Source organism: Mustelus asterias, chromosome 8 (genome assembly GCF_964213995.1).
Source record: "Mustelus asterias chromosome 8, sMusAst1.hap1.1, whole genome shotgun sequence".
In the NCBI taxonomy this organism is placed as follows: domain Eukaryota; kingdom Metazoa; phylum Chordata; class Chondrichthyes; order Carcharhiniformes; family Triakidae; genus Mustelus; species Mustelus asterias.
This window is the reverse complement of record NC_135808.1, coordinates 99,588,681-99,602,578: the sequence shown is the minus strand read 5'-3', so window position 1 is coordinate 99,602,578 and position 13,898 is coordinate 99,588,681. Positions and strand designations below refer to the sequence as shown.

At 41.1% G+C, this 13,898-nt stretch overlaps 1 protein-coding gene across 6 annotated transcripts in view; it reads left to right on the top strand.

Moving 5' to 3' along the window:
• tut4 (terminal uridylyl transferase 4) overlaps positions 1-5,683 on the top strand; it is a 78,291-nt gene extending 72,608 nt beyond the window's left edge. For 3 of the 6 annotated variants that reach the window (XM_078218580.1, XM_078218577.1, XM_078218579.1), the window contains 4 exons: positions 1,792-1,910; positions 2,350-2,857; positions 4,158-4,325; positions 5,156-5,683. In XM_078218580.1, the coding sequence (XP_078074706.1) occupies positions 1,792-1,910; positions 2,350-2,857; positions 4,158-4,325; positions 5,156-5,238 (878 nt within the window). In that variant the 3' untranslated portion in view covers positions 5,239-5,683. Of the gene's footprint in view, positions 1-1,791; positions 1,911-2,349; positions 2,858-4,157; positions 4,925-5,155 lie in introns of all 6 variants that reach the window. The other 3 variants (XR_013498541.1, XR_013498540.1, XM_078218578.1) reach the window with 3 other exon arrangements.
• Positions 5,684-13,898: the final 8,215 nt, after the last annotated feature.

Below are 13,898 nucleotides of genomic sequence, written 5' to 3'. Positions count from 1 at the left end.
GGCTCGGGTCACTGTCTGTGTGGAGTTTGCACGTTCTCCCCGTGTCTGCGTGGGTTTCCTCCGGGTGCTCCGGTTTCCTCCCACAGTCCAAAGATGTACGGGTTAGGTTGATTGGCCAGGTTAAAAAAAAATTGTCCCTTAGAATCCTAAAATGTGTAGGTTAGAGGGATTAGCGGGTAAATATGTGGGGGTAGGGCCTGGGTGGGATTGTGGTCGGTGCAGACTCGATGGGCCGAATGGCCTCCTTCTGCACTGTAGGGTTTCTATGATTCTATAACATCTCTAACAACCCATGTTACAATCCCCAAAGAGACTGATAACTTTTAAAAAGAAATTTGAACATCCAGTTAATAGCGGAAAGAATGGAACGTCAAGATGACATTGCAAGATGTCACGTTTCAAAACCTTTACTATAACAAATGACTAAAGCACCTCTGAGTAAACACTATTTTTGTAGGCAACTTGTACTTCAAACTGCAGAAGGGAATACCACCCCTACCTTTCTTATTTTTAGTCCAACTGAAACAACACACTTCACAGGTATACTTTACACTGTCCTTTGCATAGACATTCAATTTTCACAGAATCAATCCTGAGAGTTAATTCCTATTCTCTTCTTTTCACAGCCTAGTAAATTGCAATTCTAGAACTGTCTTGCACCATGAGATTTTCTTTTTAAGGAAACTCTCCCTTAGCCCAAGCTAGGTGACTCTTCCAATCTTGTTTTAACTCCACATAATTTTAGTTGTTTCAATCTGAGCGGAGGTTTCCACCTGCATTCCTACACGGCAAGCCATAAAGATCTCCCTTTCTCCCAGATCCAGGTAGACTTCTCTCTGTTTTACCTGAAATTAAAGACAGAGTTCCAAGTGATAAAAATCTTGTAAACCTCATGATTGTAACACGTTCCATACCCAGAAGTTCTCAAATATGTTATCGTCATCCAACTTGGTGCAGTTTCTCCTGTCGCTTCCTGTTTGAATCTCTTCAATCCTGCTTTTAACTAGCCCATGTTACAGAGACTGCCTTGGTCACTGTTAACAATTAATAAGCAAACCTTGTTTCTCCTTGATCTTTCACTGTAGTCTTTGACATCATTAGCCACTCTATTTTCCAGCTAAGTAATTCCATTCATACTTTTATAATGCAAGAATTGAACTTCCTGGCTTATATGTAACTTGGCAGTGATGCATTTTCCCACTAAATCTTCAGGGGATAAACAGATTACAGTTCAATTAATCCTTTGTCAATAATACTAGAAATTAATATCCATATTTAAAGGGGATGGTAACTGTGCATGGAGAAGTGATGGTTACATACACTACATATATTAAAATATCCTGGAGCAGCTTGATGTACTATTTTAGAGCGTGAGATTTTTGTGCAATGGAGTGGTGGAGCATTAATTGAATTGCTGTTCCCTGCATGGCAAGTCCCCGATCTCAATGTGACAGCATATGGACTGGCAACAAGCCAGGCATATCCCCAGCAGTGAAAAAGAGAAATCTGAAGACCCAGTTGTCCTGAACAGTGTTAATATCACTCCTTATTGCTGATGTATTAGTGCATGGTTCAGACACATTCTTTTTTCTTAAGGAAGGTTGTGTAGTTCAGACAAGATGGTGTAGGAAGGCAAGACTTAAGCAGAAAATGAAGGAGCAATTAGAAAAGAAAAGCATCAAGTAATTAAAGCCTCAAGAATTCAGTAGTAACAATATCATTTATTGTTGAATAATAATTTCTAACTGTCGTGTTTGGTATCCGACAAAGGTTTTATTTTTTGTCCTAAAGTTCCTCAGGTTACTCGAAATATCACAAATATACAGACTATTGCAACTTCCCAGCCATCAGCATCACATTCAGGGCATCAACAGGATTTCCCACAACGTTCCAGACAACCCTCCGAATGTGTGAGTTATTTGTTTCCGGTTCTTTCATAAAGTACTGCAGTTGCACAGGGCTTTCTCCAGCTTTGAAAACTCTACGTAGAAATTGCCATTTGCAGCTTTTCTCTGAAAAACATTTTTCAGTGCTTGACACCCTGGACAAAGCCCTGGTTGTAACTGAGCTGAGATTATCAATGTTATATGGTAATTAATATCACAGATATGTAGAAATCTCTGTACTTACAGCTAAACAGTAATAGTAACATATTTGTATTTGAAAATGGTATATCAGATAACTCTTTTTAGCACTATTATCACTTTCCCCACCCTTCCCCCATACAATATTTTGTAAGTTATTTCCTCCCCTCTTAAAGCATGGTTTAGTGAAGGAATGCTAGAAATTGGAAATCCATTAACTTGCAGCAATAGTCTGTCTCATTGCTTTTTTGTTTCTAATTTTCAGTCAGAACCACATCAGACGCCTCCTTATTCTCCTCAAACTGCACATCAGCAATTAACACCAAATTCATCTCAAACAACTTCTGTTTCCCATCCACAGACCCAACAAACTGCTTCTCAAAATAAGCTTGCACAGACACTTGCCCAGCCAACCCATCAGGTTCAGTTGCCCTTATTTCCATATCCTCAGCCTCACCCAGGTCAGTATTCCAATTTGCACACCCTGGGTTTACTACAGTCACACCAACCACAGCACCAGGTGCAAATGCCCACTAACTCTTGGCCTGCAGTCCTTCACTCTGCATCTGGTAACCATCCCAACATTACTTTTCCAATGCGGTCTAGCAGCAACACGGCTAATCCCAACAGTATGAATCTCAATGATCCTAGTATCATCTTTGCTCAGCCTGCTGCCAGGCCTATGGGTATCTCCAACACTCCTCACGATGGACCGTGGCACAATCACATGACTCGCAGCACACTAGTGGGAAATGGCACTCTGGGAGCTTCAGGTATATTTCTTTTTCTCATTATATTAATATGTAGCTATTATTCTTCTAATATGCACTGTAATGGACATACTTAAATGTAATTTTATAGTTCTTACTTGCAACAATTTTTAGTACATGTGCTTATATTTTTTGTCAGATGTTATCGAGCAGAAACACATTCCCTTTATGACCAGATGGTAAATGATAATGAGCGGAAAGATTATCAAATAAAATAATAAATGAGCTTAAAGATACAGTTTGTGATAAACTCCAGAAGATGTCCAACCTGTACTGAATTGGCTAATTTTTGGTCGGGAAAATTGTTAGGTGCTACAGTTGCACTCAGAAGCTGGCTGGCCCTTTGCCCTTTCCGCGCCAGATGTCAGGTGAAGATAGGATTGATTCAATATCTTGTTGATGCTGTCTACCTGACGTGTAAAGGATGGCCACTGTCAGCTTACTGGCACCTGTAGAATCGGCAAGATTAAAAGAGAAAGGAAGCAAATGAATTAATCATGCTTTCAGGAGAAGTTGTGATTTCGTCTTATACGGAAACAGTAGAGAGCAAGAAAAGCAGCAAAGTACTTCCTGTATAATTGAATATTTTGGAAATATTTTGCAACTCAGATTATAAAAGTATAAATTACACACAAGAACCTATAGTTTGTCACCATCAATATTTATGTCATAAAAAATAAACCAGTGAAAAAGATAGAGACCAATTTCACGATCTTTGTGTTTTGCTTTTTGAATACTTTATGCCCAAGGGATCCTAACAGTAAAACACATTGTGATGATTATTTTTAATTCTCCAAAATTAGCACCAACAGAAACATAAAAAAACTGATAAAGGATTCTATGCTATTTTTGGAGGTTAATTTAGCCTATAATTTGCCTCTTCTCATTCCCCTCTTTTTTTCATCTTAAATAACTTATATTTATATTTATTTTGAAGTTAATCATCAATGATAGCACTTTTTAGTTCATTGTTACTGATAGAAATAAATTCTCATTAAACCCTCTGCGCTGTATTTTCTCGAATGTCTAGTATTGTATTAATATTTTGCTCGTACTTCTGACAGAATGTTGCTTTTAATTATGTTGGTGATGTAAAGTAAGTACATCTTGCAACAAAACATGTTAACAAGCTACCCTGCTACAAGGTTAAATATGTTATTATAGAGGAAAATAATACTATGGAAGAGTTACATGCCACCCAGTTTGCAAATGGGACAAAAGAATGCACTTTATAGGCTTCTTAATTTTAAGCAATCATGTCTTACAACAAACATTTGCCTTTTTTTCCTCCATGGAAACATAGATCAAAGGTTTCAGGGACAATTTGCAAAACTAAATCCTCCACCCATACCTTGGGAGCATCATCCTCTTCCTCATTTTCAAGCACCGTGGCCTTACAGAATGCCTCAGAACTTCATTCAGCAGGGAAATACGAACTATCCTCAGCAGAACAAATCCTACTATTCTCAAGGTACCAATAACAGCAAGCCATTCTGATCAGGTTTAACTATTGCAGAGTGATATGGCAGGTAAATATAGGAGTATTACTTCTCACTTTATATGTATCCCCTTGTTGTAAATGGTTTTGAGAACAGAAAGTATACCCTACATTTAATGGACTTCATGTACATTCCACTCAAATAGACCATGGGAAGCCAAGAACTTTTTGTGTTAAATCACAAGCATCAATTCTGTGATCCAGGATTTTATGAATTGTAGAAATTGTACCTACAACTAAATGGACGATAATCCTTAAATGCATTGGTTCTGTTCTCTTTCTCTCATCCAATTGATCCAGCCTTTCTGTGATATAGTGCAGAATACTGAAAATATACTGATAAATTGTGATGTGGAAGCTTAATAAAAACACGATCAACACCAAGCAGAAGCAAGAGGACAGGGCATGGGAGGATCAAATCCCACGAAATCTGTAGTATTTTATAGATTGAATGAACTAGGTTTTGCTAGTTCATTTGGCAAAAGCAGCATATAACTGAACCATACAGCCCAGTAGGTGAAGATGGTACCTAACTTTACAACCAGCAAACTGAATTTCCCATCCAAATAATGGTGAGTTCCAGAAAACTTCTTTCACTTATGCAAAGCAACTTGCCTGCGTCTGCAACAATTGACCTGCTGTCCCATTCACACTTAAGCAAAGTTTTTTTTTTAAACATACCGTTCCAATTGAAGTTTGAATTTTTCAACTTGCTGGAAACGCGAATACAATGTTTGCATTCTCATAATGTAGCTCTGAAATTGGTGTATCTGTAAAACCTGTAAATATTGCTATTTTGACAGGTCCTACAATCCACAGTAACCAGCATTTTCCAATCATGCAACAAGGAAGAATAAGGATGAATTACATTCAACAAAAGAAGTGACTTAAAAAGAAATCCACACCATGATACACAGTTACTGATCCTTAATCACTTGGGAAGAGGGAGCAGGAAATTATTTTAAGACTTTTTTTAAACTGTATGATTTGTACATAGACCAAACCTGATTGTAATTTTTACTAGTTTTTTGTTGTGATGCATCACAATGTGACTTATGATACAGATCACATCTATTTTAATGCCTCCCATTTTTGAAGGTGGGGCAAAATCATTTTTTGTTTGAAGCTGATGGAACTGTAAAAAAAAAGCTTTTAAAAAAAAAAACTGGATTTATTTTCTCTTTGTTGTATTCATACTTTGGCTGCCTCAGACTTTGTATATGGTTCTTAAAAAAAGAAAATATGGTTTAAAGATGGTCAGCTGTATTCAGAGCAAAAGTATATAGTGCCAAATGCCTTTTAAAAATAAACTGTAGCTTTTTAAAAACTTGGTATTTTGTTATAATTATTGCCTCTGGACTGCCAAAGCTTAGTGCACAAAGCCTCTAATAGGATCAGTTTAATTAATTCTGTATTTAATTTGTCAACAGCAAGGAACATTACAAATGTTTGGGACTCTCCTGCAAACAGCAGTTGATACTAGTTCAGTTATTAATTTTAGAGTCTGAGATTAACAGAATTTCATTAACCAAAGGTATTAAGGGTTATGGGCAAAGGTGGGTGTGTAGAGTTAGTTCACAGATCAACCGTGCTTTCGTTGCATGGAGAAGGGGAGTAAAATGACTGTTCCTGTGTTCCTCAACTAATGAACTGAGTATCACATTGATCTTAAGGAATACAATGCAGTAAAGCCTGTTGATTACAGACACCATAGGCATCTGCTATTTTTTTTGCAGGTGATCTTATTTTCAAAATGGTTATTGTATGAACTGTAAAAAAAAAATAGTTGAATGGAAAACCCTCTGTTCCTGGGATAGAGCTATGGAAACATTCAATCCCAGAGATCCAGCTATTTCTTTGGCATAATGTATGCAGGATAAGGAGCTCTCAATTACACCAAAACTCTCACCTTGCACTGACTGGCATATCTTGATGTGAGAATTTGGTTACGGAAGGGAAGCAAGCTGCAAATAGAAGTGACTGGGAACTCAACTCTGAAAGTTCCGGATATAGCAGCTTTGCAAAGGGTGGCGGCCTTTGTTTTAAGTTGTAAAAGGACTGGTGTACTCATTCTTTGAGTGTGTCCATTTACACAGATTTCACTGCAACAACAAGCATCCAGCTCTGTCTCCCAATTTTATCCTATCTCTTTGGAAACTTCCTCTTCACGTCGTTCCAGTATGGTTTTCTAGCTTTTTTGACAGCATCGAACAGCCCGAACCAGTCACAAATGATTTTCTTTGTGATTTGTGACCATTATGCATTGTCCCTCCACAACTCTTCAGCAGTGTTCAACACTGAACCATGTTATCCTGTTGCAGCATCCCCACCATCATCCAGCATTTGGACTGATCTCCACAGCTAACCATATGAGCATAGGCAGTGCACCTTAAACCTTCTGTCTCTTGCAGCTTGACCTGTTGAATCCCACAAAAATCTATTTTACCCGTTCCTTTCTTTAATTTACATTCTGTTGCAAAGTGGCATTGTTAGCAATTTGCTCTCTGATGACATCCAGCTCTGCCTCTCCACAATTTCCTTCATTCCCCCCCCCCCAAACTGCTTCTTTGTTGTCAAAGTGCTTATTTAAAATCTTGATTTTTGATGAGTCTGAATATATTCCTGTTAAACATCAGAAAGAGCATCTTCAACCACCACCACAAAGTTTGCTATCTTTGATGACTCCATTCCCCTCTTTCGCTAGTGCCTCAGGTTAAAGCAGTCAAAATTCCAGTAGCCTGCCAAACACCTGAGCTGAATTTTCAACTCTATATCCTCTTCATCACAACACGTACTTCCATTTCCATAACATAACCTGCTTTCCTCCTCACAAGGCATCTTTGAAATCTGCAAACTTGCCTTCATCTCTTCAGAATCTAAGCCTAACGACCAAGGATAGGTCATTTGAGCCTGCTGCACCATTTAATAAGATCACAGCTGAACTGGTTGTGGTCTCAACTCCCCTTTTCTGTCTGGTCCCCATAACCCTCAACTCCCTTGTCTATCAAATGTCTACCCAGCTCAGCCTTGAATAATTTCAATGACCCACTCTCCTCCTGAGAGAAAACAAATTCACCTCATCTCCATCTTAAAAGGCAATCTCTTATTTTTAGATTGTGTCCCCCAGTTCTAATCTCCACAAGAGGAAACATCCTTCCTGTATTCACCCTATTGAATCCACTCAGCCCTTCATCCCACGTATGACTCAAATGAACCTTATCTGAACTGCTTTTAAGGCATTTAGATCTAAAATTGTACACTACTCCAGAAGTGGTCTCACCAAGGCCTTGTACAACTGTTGCAAAACTTCCCTACTTTTACATTCCATTCCCCTTGCAATAAAGACCTACTTTCCATTTGCCTTCCTAATCGCTTACTGTACCTGCATGCTAACTTTGAGATTCATGAACCAATTCAGTCAGACCCCTCTGTATTGCAAAGTTCCACAATCTTCATTTAAATAATATGCTGCTTTTCTGTTCTTCCTGAAATGGACAAGTTCACATTTTCCCACATTACATTCCATCTGCCAATTTTTTGCCAATTCACTTAACCTATCTATAACCCTTTGCAGACTTCTTATTTCCTTTCAACTTCTTCTCCTGGTCATCTTGGTGTCATCAGCAAATGTAGCTACCATACTTTCAGTCCCTTCATCCAAGTCATTAATATAAGTTGTAAACAGTTGAGACCCCGGCATTGATCCCTGTGGCATTCCATTAGTTACAACTTGCTGTTGCCTGTGAAATATTCTATACAGACACTTCGACCATTTTATTACTCAAAAACATACCTGCCCAGGTACTCCTACTTTATGAGACAAACAGAGGGCTGCGTTTCACACTTAGTTTTATTAAAACACTTGCAAGTTACAGGAACAACTCTTACACAATAAGTTAACTTTTCCTCAAACTAGGCTGACTACCAGAAGAACACAAATACTACCCGCTCTAATAAACTTGACCAGGCTGTCGGATTCAATTCACTGAGCTCGCATCGATGGATGAACTCAGAGTCTTCTTGGTACGAAGGTGGATCTTGCACATCCTCTTCTGTTGCCATGGGTTGCAGGTTGCAGCAGACCGGTCGAGTCTTCGCGGTGGGTCGTCTTCAGATGTTTGTTTTTATCCCCCTCTGAGCCCTTCTGGAATGTTCTCTGGCTTTCAGCCAATGGAGTCACAGGGTGGGGGTCACAGCGCCCAATGAGGCTAGGCCAGGTCATCCTAGGTGTCCATTTCTTAGGTGCGCATATCCTTTTTCAAGATATGGTTCCAGGGAGTCTGACTGAAACTGAGGAATGCTCAAACATAATGGGGGCGATCTTCCCAAAAAATTCTAAGTGTTATAAAAGTCTGAAAATGGGGGTGTGCCACACCAGTTCTGCAATCTTCTTGTCACTTGTTAGTTTTTTGATAGCTGGAAGACCTGTGCAGTGGGGAGGGGGATGGAGCCTAAATAAGCCAGTGAAACCAGCTGAAGTCTGATTGGGACGCCATTGCACAGGGTGCCCCGATTTGACCTCCTGCAACACTCTCCCCCCCACCCTCACAGACATCGGACAGTCGCCCATCATCAGTGGCGTGTTCTTTCCCCGCCCCCCCACACCAATATGGGTTGACAGCATCAGGACCATCCCAGTGAGTCCCCTGGTGGACCCTCCTACGCCCCCCCCCACTGCATGTCCCCGTGCCAAACACAACCCCCAGCATGCTACCCCTGGACCATCCCTCTGCTTTGCCCCCCTTGCAGAGCTCTGCCTCCTTGTATAGCCATCCCTTGCATAAACACCCCTGTGCATACCCTCTTATCATAACCCCACCCCCACACAGACCCCACCTCCTTGGCATTGCACCTGGCACACTGCCCAACAGGCACTGCCAAGCTGGCACTGCCTGACGGGCATTGCCTGGCCATGCCCCCAACCACCAGGAGCCTTCAATGACCTTCAATCCTCCTGGCATGGCCATGGGGCCTGATCCCCACTGGTGGAGACCAGCAGTAATTCTGGCCGGTGTGTCATCACGCCAGCGAGGGGTAAAATCCGGGAGGCTGGAAGATGCCGTGCGGAAGCAGGTAAGCTCTTTTACTTCTGATTAGTTTTATGTAAATAGGCCTTGCTGGCAAAACAGGGGCAGGAGGATAGCAAACTGATTTGCGCCTCTCTTGTATCCCCGTCTGCGATCTTCCCGGCTCAACACGCCAATCGACTAGCACAGCGAGCTGGTATGATTGTATCCAAAGTCTTTTTCTATTGTTCTGGCTGAGTACCTCTTGATGGGTTAAGATCGAGCCCATCTGTTCAATATGCAAGACAGATCTGGGCTGGTCCCTGTGGGCTTTTGACCTATGGAAAGCTTGGCCTGTTTGAGTTCTATTAGGCTTTTTGCTTGCAGAAGCTGTTTAGCTGTGGATTAATTTAAAATGTTCAATTTTATGTTGGACCTAGTTTCTTAGGCCGTTGGCCACTTGGCCACATTGCCAACCCAAAAATGACCCATTATCCCTATTTTCTGGTTCCTGTTAACTAAGCAATCCTCTATCTAAATGTGTAATATCTCCAAATTTGCAAATGACACAAAACTGGGTGGGAAGGTGAGCTGTGAGGAGGATGCAAAGATCCTTCAGTGTGATTTAGACAAATTGAGTGAGTGGGCAAATGAATGGCAGATGCAATACAATTTGAATAAATGTGAGGTTATCCACTTCGGTAGCAAAAACAGGAAGTCAGATTACTATCTGGCCTTAAATTAGGAGAGGAGAATGTGCAACAAGACCGTAGTGTCCTATTACACCTGCCACTGAAGGTAAGCATGCAGGCAGTAAAAAAGGCAAATGGTATGTTGGCCTTCATAGGGAAAGGATTCAAGTTCAAAAGCAGGGGTGTCTCAATGCAATTATACAGGATCTTGGTGAGGTCAATATTGTGTGCAGTTTTGGTCTCCTATCTGAGGAAGGGTGGTCTTGCTCTAGAGGGAGTGCTGAGAAAGTTTACCAGACTGATTCCTGGGGTGGCACGACTGACGTATGAGGAGAGATTGAGTCGGTTACGATTGTATTCACTGGAGTTCAGAAGAATGAAGAGGGAATCTCATAGAACCTATGAAATTCTAATAGGACTAGACAGGATAGATGCTAGAAGGATGTTCCTGATGGTGAGGGTGTCCAGAACCAGGGGGTCTCAGCCTGAAGATACAGGGTAGACCATTTAGGACAGATATGAGGAGAAATTTCTTCACCCAGAGAGTGGTCAGCCTTAAGGTGAAGGGGATCAAAGGATATGGGGGGAAGGCGGGATCAGGCTATAGAGCTGGATGACTACCCATGATCATCTATAATAGCAGAGCAGGCTCAAAGTGCTGAATGATCTCCTCCTATGTATTCTATGTTAATATGTTACTCTCTATGTAGGAGTTCTTATTTTGTGTAGCAACATTTAATGCGGCACCTTATCAAATGCCTTTTGGAAATCCAATTTTGTCACATCTACATGTTCCACTTTATCCACTTTGCCTATTACTTCCTCAAATAACTCTAATAAATTAATTCAACATAGTTTCCCTTTTTCAAAACCATTATGATTTTCTAAGTATCCTGCTTTAACCTCTTTAATCATGTATTCTAGCAATTACCCTATGACAAATTGTGCTGGAAAACCTCAGCAGGTTGGCAGCATCTGTAGAGAGAGAAACAGAGTTAACAGTTCGAGACCGATATGACATATTTGGAATTGAAGAGAGGTAGAAGTGTGATGTGTTTTATGCTGTTGAAAAAGGGGGAAAGGATCAGGTGGAGCAAAAGGAACAGTCAGAGATAGGTTAAAGGGGGGGGAGATTAAATACCAAAGGTGTCATGGAAACAAAAGGCAAAGAGAGTGCAAGCAATTTACTTGCACTTCTTTCAATTTAGTCTGCTATATTCACTGTTCACAATGCGGTCTCCTCTACACTGGGGAGACCACTGGGTGACTGCCTTTCAGAACACCTCCACTCATTCTGTAAGCATGATTCCAACCTTCTAGTCACTTGCATTTCAATTCACCATCTTGCTTTCATGCTTGTATCCTGTCCTAGGCTTGCAGCAGTGTTCCAGTGAAATCCAATGCAAGCTGCAGGAACAGCACCTCATCTTCTAATTAAGCACTTTATAGCCTTCTGGCCTCAACATTGAGTTTAGCAAATTCAGACCATGAACTCTGTGCTCCATTTTAATTCCCCCCCCCCCCCCCCCCCCCCCCGCCACCCCAGTGCCAGTCTATGTCTTGTTTTCAGACTGAGCTGACCTTTATTCTACTATTAACACCTACTCTCGACCAAAGCTTTGTTTCTTCATGACAACTTTTAGCATTTCCTTTTCCTTTGTTCCACGGCATATTTGGCATTTAATTTCCCCCACTCTCTAAGCAATTCCTGACCTTCCCTTCTGCCTTTTGTTCCACTTGACCAGCCTTTCGACATAAAACACATCAGATTTCTACCTTTCTTTAGTTCTGAATGAGGGTCATATTGAACTCAAAACATTCATTCTGTTTCTCTGCAGGTGTTGCCAGCTCTTAAGTTTTTCCAACATTTTATTTTTATTTCATATCTCCAGCATCTGCCGTACTCTGCTTTTATCCCTATGACGGATATTTAGGCTAACATGATGATAGTTTCCTGCTTCTTCTATCTCCTTCCTTTCCTGAATATTTTACTATTGGCTGGGATCTTTCCCGAATCTAAGAAATTTTGGAAGATTATAACCAAAGCCTGCCTCTACTATCTCTGCACCCCCTTATTTTAATACCCTAGAATGCAGGCCATCTGGTACTGGGGACTTGTCAGCCTTTAGGTCTAATAGTCTTCTCAGTATCCTTTTTCCTGGCAATGGTGATTTTTAACTTTCTCACTTTCACCCCTTGACTTTTCAAGTATTTTTGGGCAGTTTTCTAAATCTTCTCCAGAGAAGACCGATACAAAATACTTGTTTGATGCTTCTGCCATTTCCTTTATTAACTGACTCACTCTGTTTGCTCTCCCAGGAGATTACATGGCTTTGGGGTAGCAGGAAAAGATGTTTTGATCACGATCAATCAACATGGTGCGGTGCAGGCTTGGTGAAGCAGCTGATATTTTCGAGTCTGTAATTGCAATTGAGACCGAAACTGGGCACAGTTTTCCATATTAAACTTGACCAAGTTCTTGGTATGTCGTGTTTTACAATCAATGCCTATGAATGTACCCCAATACCTTCATTGTTTTAGACATCACCACAGAATTGCTCATGTGCCTTTAGGGATCTACAGACTGGAACACCCATTTCTCTTTATCCACCTTTAATGCTTTTCCCTGAAGCATGTATGAATGTGTGAACATTCACCCTGCCCTCATACATACCGCAATATTTATCCAAGTTAAACTTCAGCAGTCACAAGCCCAATCTCCCAACGTACCTAAAGATCTACCTGAAGCAGCCATGTAGTGTGTATGGTCTTAACGTACACGCTTTGCATCCTCTGCAAATCTGTTGATCCCAACACCTCCATCCAGATCACTCATAAAAATAGTAAAGAGCAATCATTGCAAGTTGCCAAACAGATTAAATAACATTACTTTTCGTTGTGGTTGGAAATGACTGAATTGCAAGTGTTAAAGTGTTGTGGGCGGCATGGTGGCACAGTGGTTAGCACTGCTGCTTCACAGCGCCTAGCACTGCTGCTTCACAGCGCCAGGGACCCGGGTTCAATTTCTGGCTGAGGTGACTGTGTGGAGTTTGCACGTTCTCCCCGTGTCTGCGTGGGCTTCCTCTGGGTGCTCCGGTTTCCTCCCACAGTCCAAAGATGTGCAGGTTAGGTGGATTGGCCATGCTAAATTGCCCCTTAGTGTCAGGGGGACAAGCTTGAGTAAATGCATGGGGTTATGGGGATAGGACCTAGGTGGGATTGCCATTGGTGCAGACTCGATGGGCCAAATGGCCTCCTGCACTGTAGGATTCTATGAAAGGTAAACCTGGAATACTACAAATTAAACAGAGTAGAACAAGGTGCCAAATTCAAACCAATAGCTCAGCTTTATTAGCAGGACATTGCACTGATCATTTCACCAAATTCTCTATCTCTTTTTTGATATATTAAGGTTAACAAGTACAAAGGCTCCCATTTTCTTTTTGTGCGATGCAAAACTGAAGTTAACTGAAGAGCATTGAAAAAGGATTCATTGATTTCCTGATTATGATTAGGTTCCAAGAAATGCCCCAATGAACTGGTATTGCCATGGGGATGAACTGCTAAGGTACTGCGGGTAAACAAATGGGCTCGTGAAGGCTGTTTTATTGCAGACAGCAATTTGTCTCGTGGGGGATGAACTGTTAAGAAAGGTAACCATCGCACTTTCTCAGGCTCCTTTATTACAGGCAGCATTGAAGATGAAATTTCTATCAGCAGGGGGGTCAGCTTGGTTAGCCTCGTCACTTATTTTGAAAGACTCCGATTCTTCATTTCAAGCTTAAACCTTTTCTCCTTTTCTCCTTTTTTGCAGCATGTTTCACCTGCCACCTCCAAGCTTGGGGGCT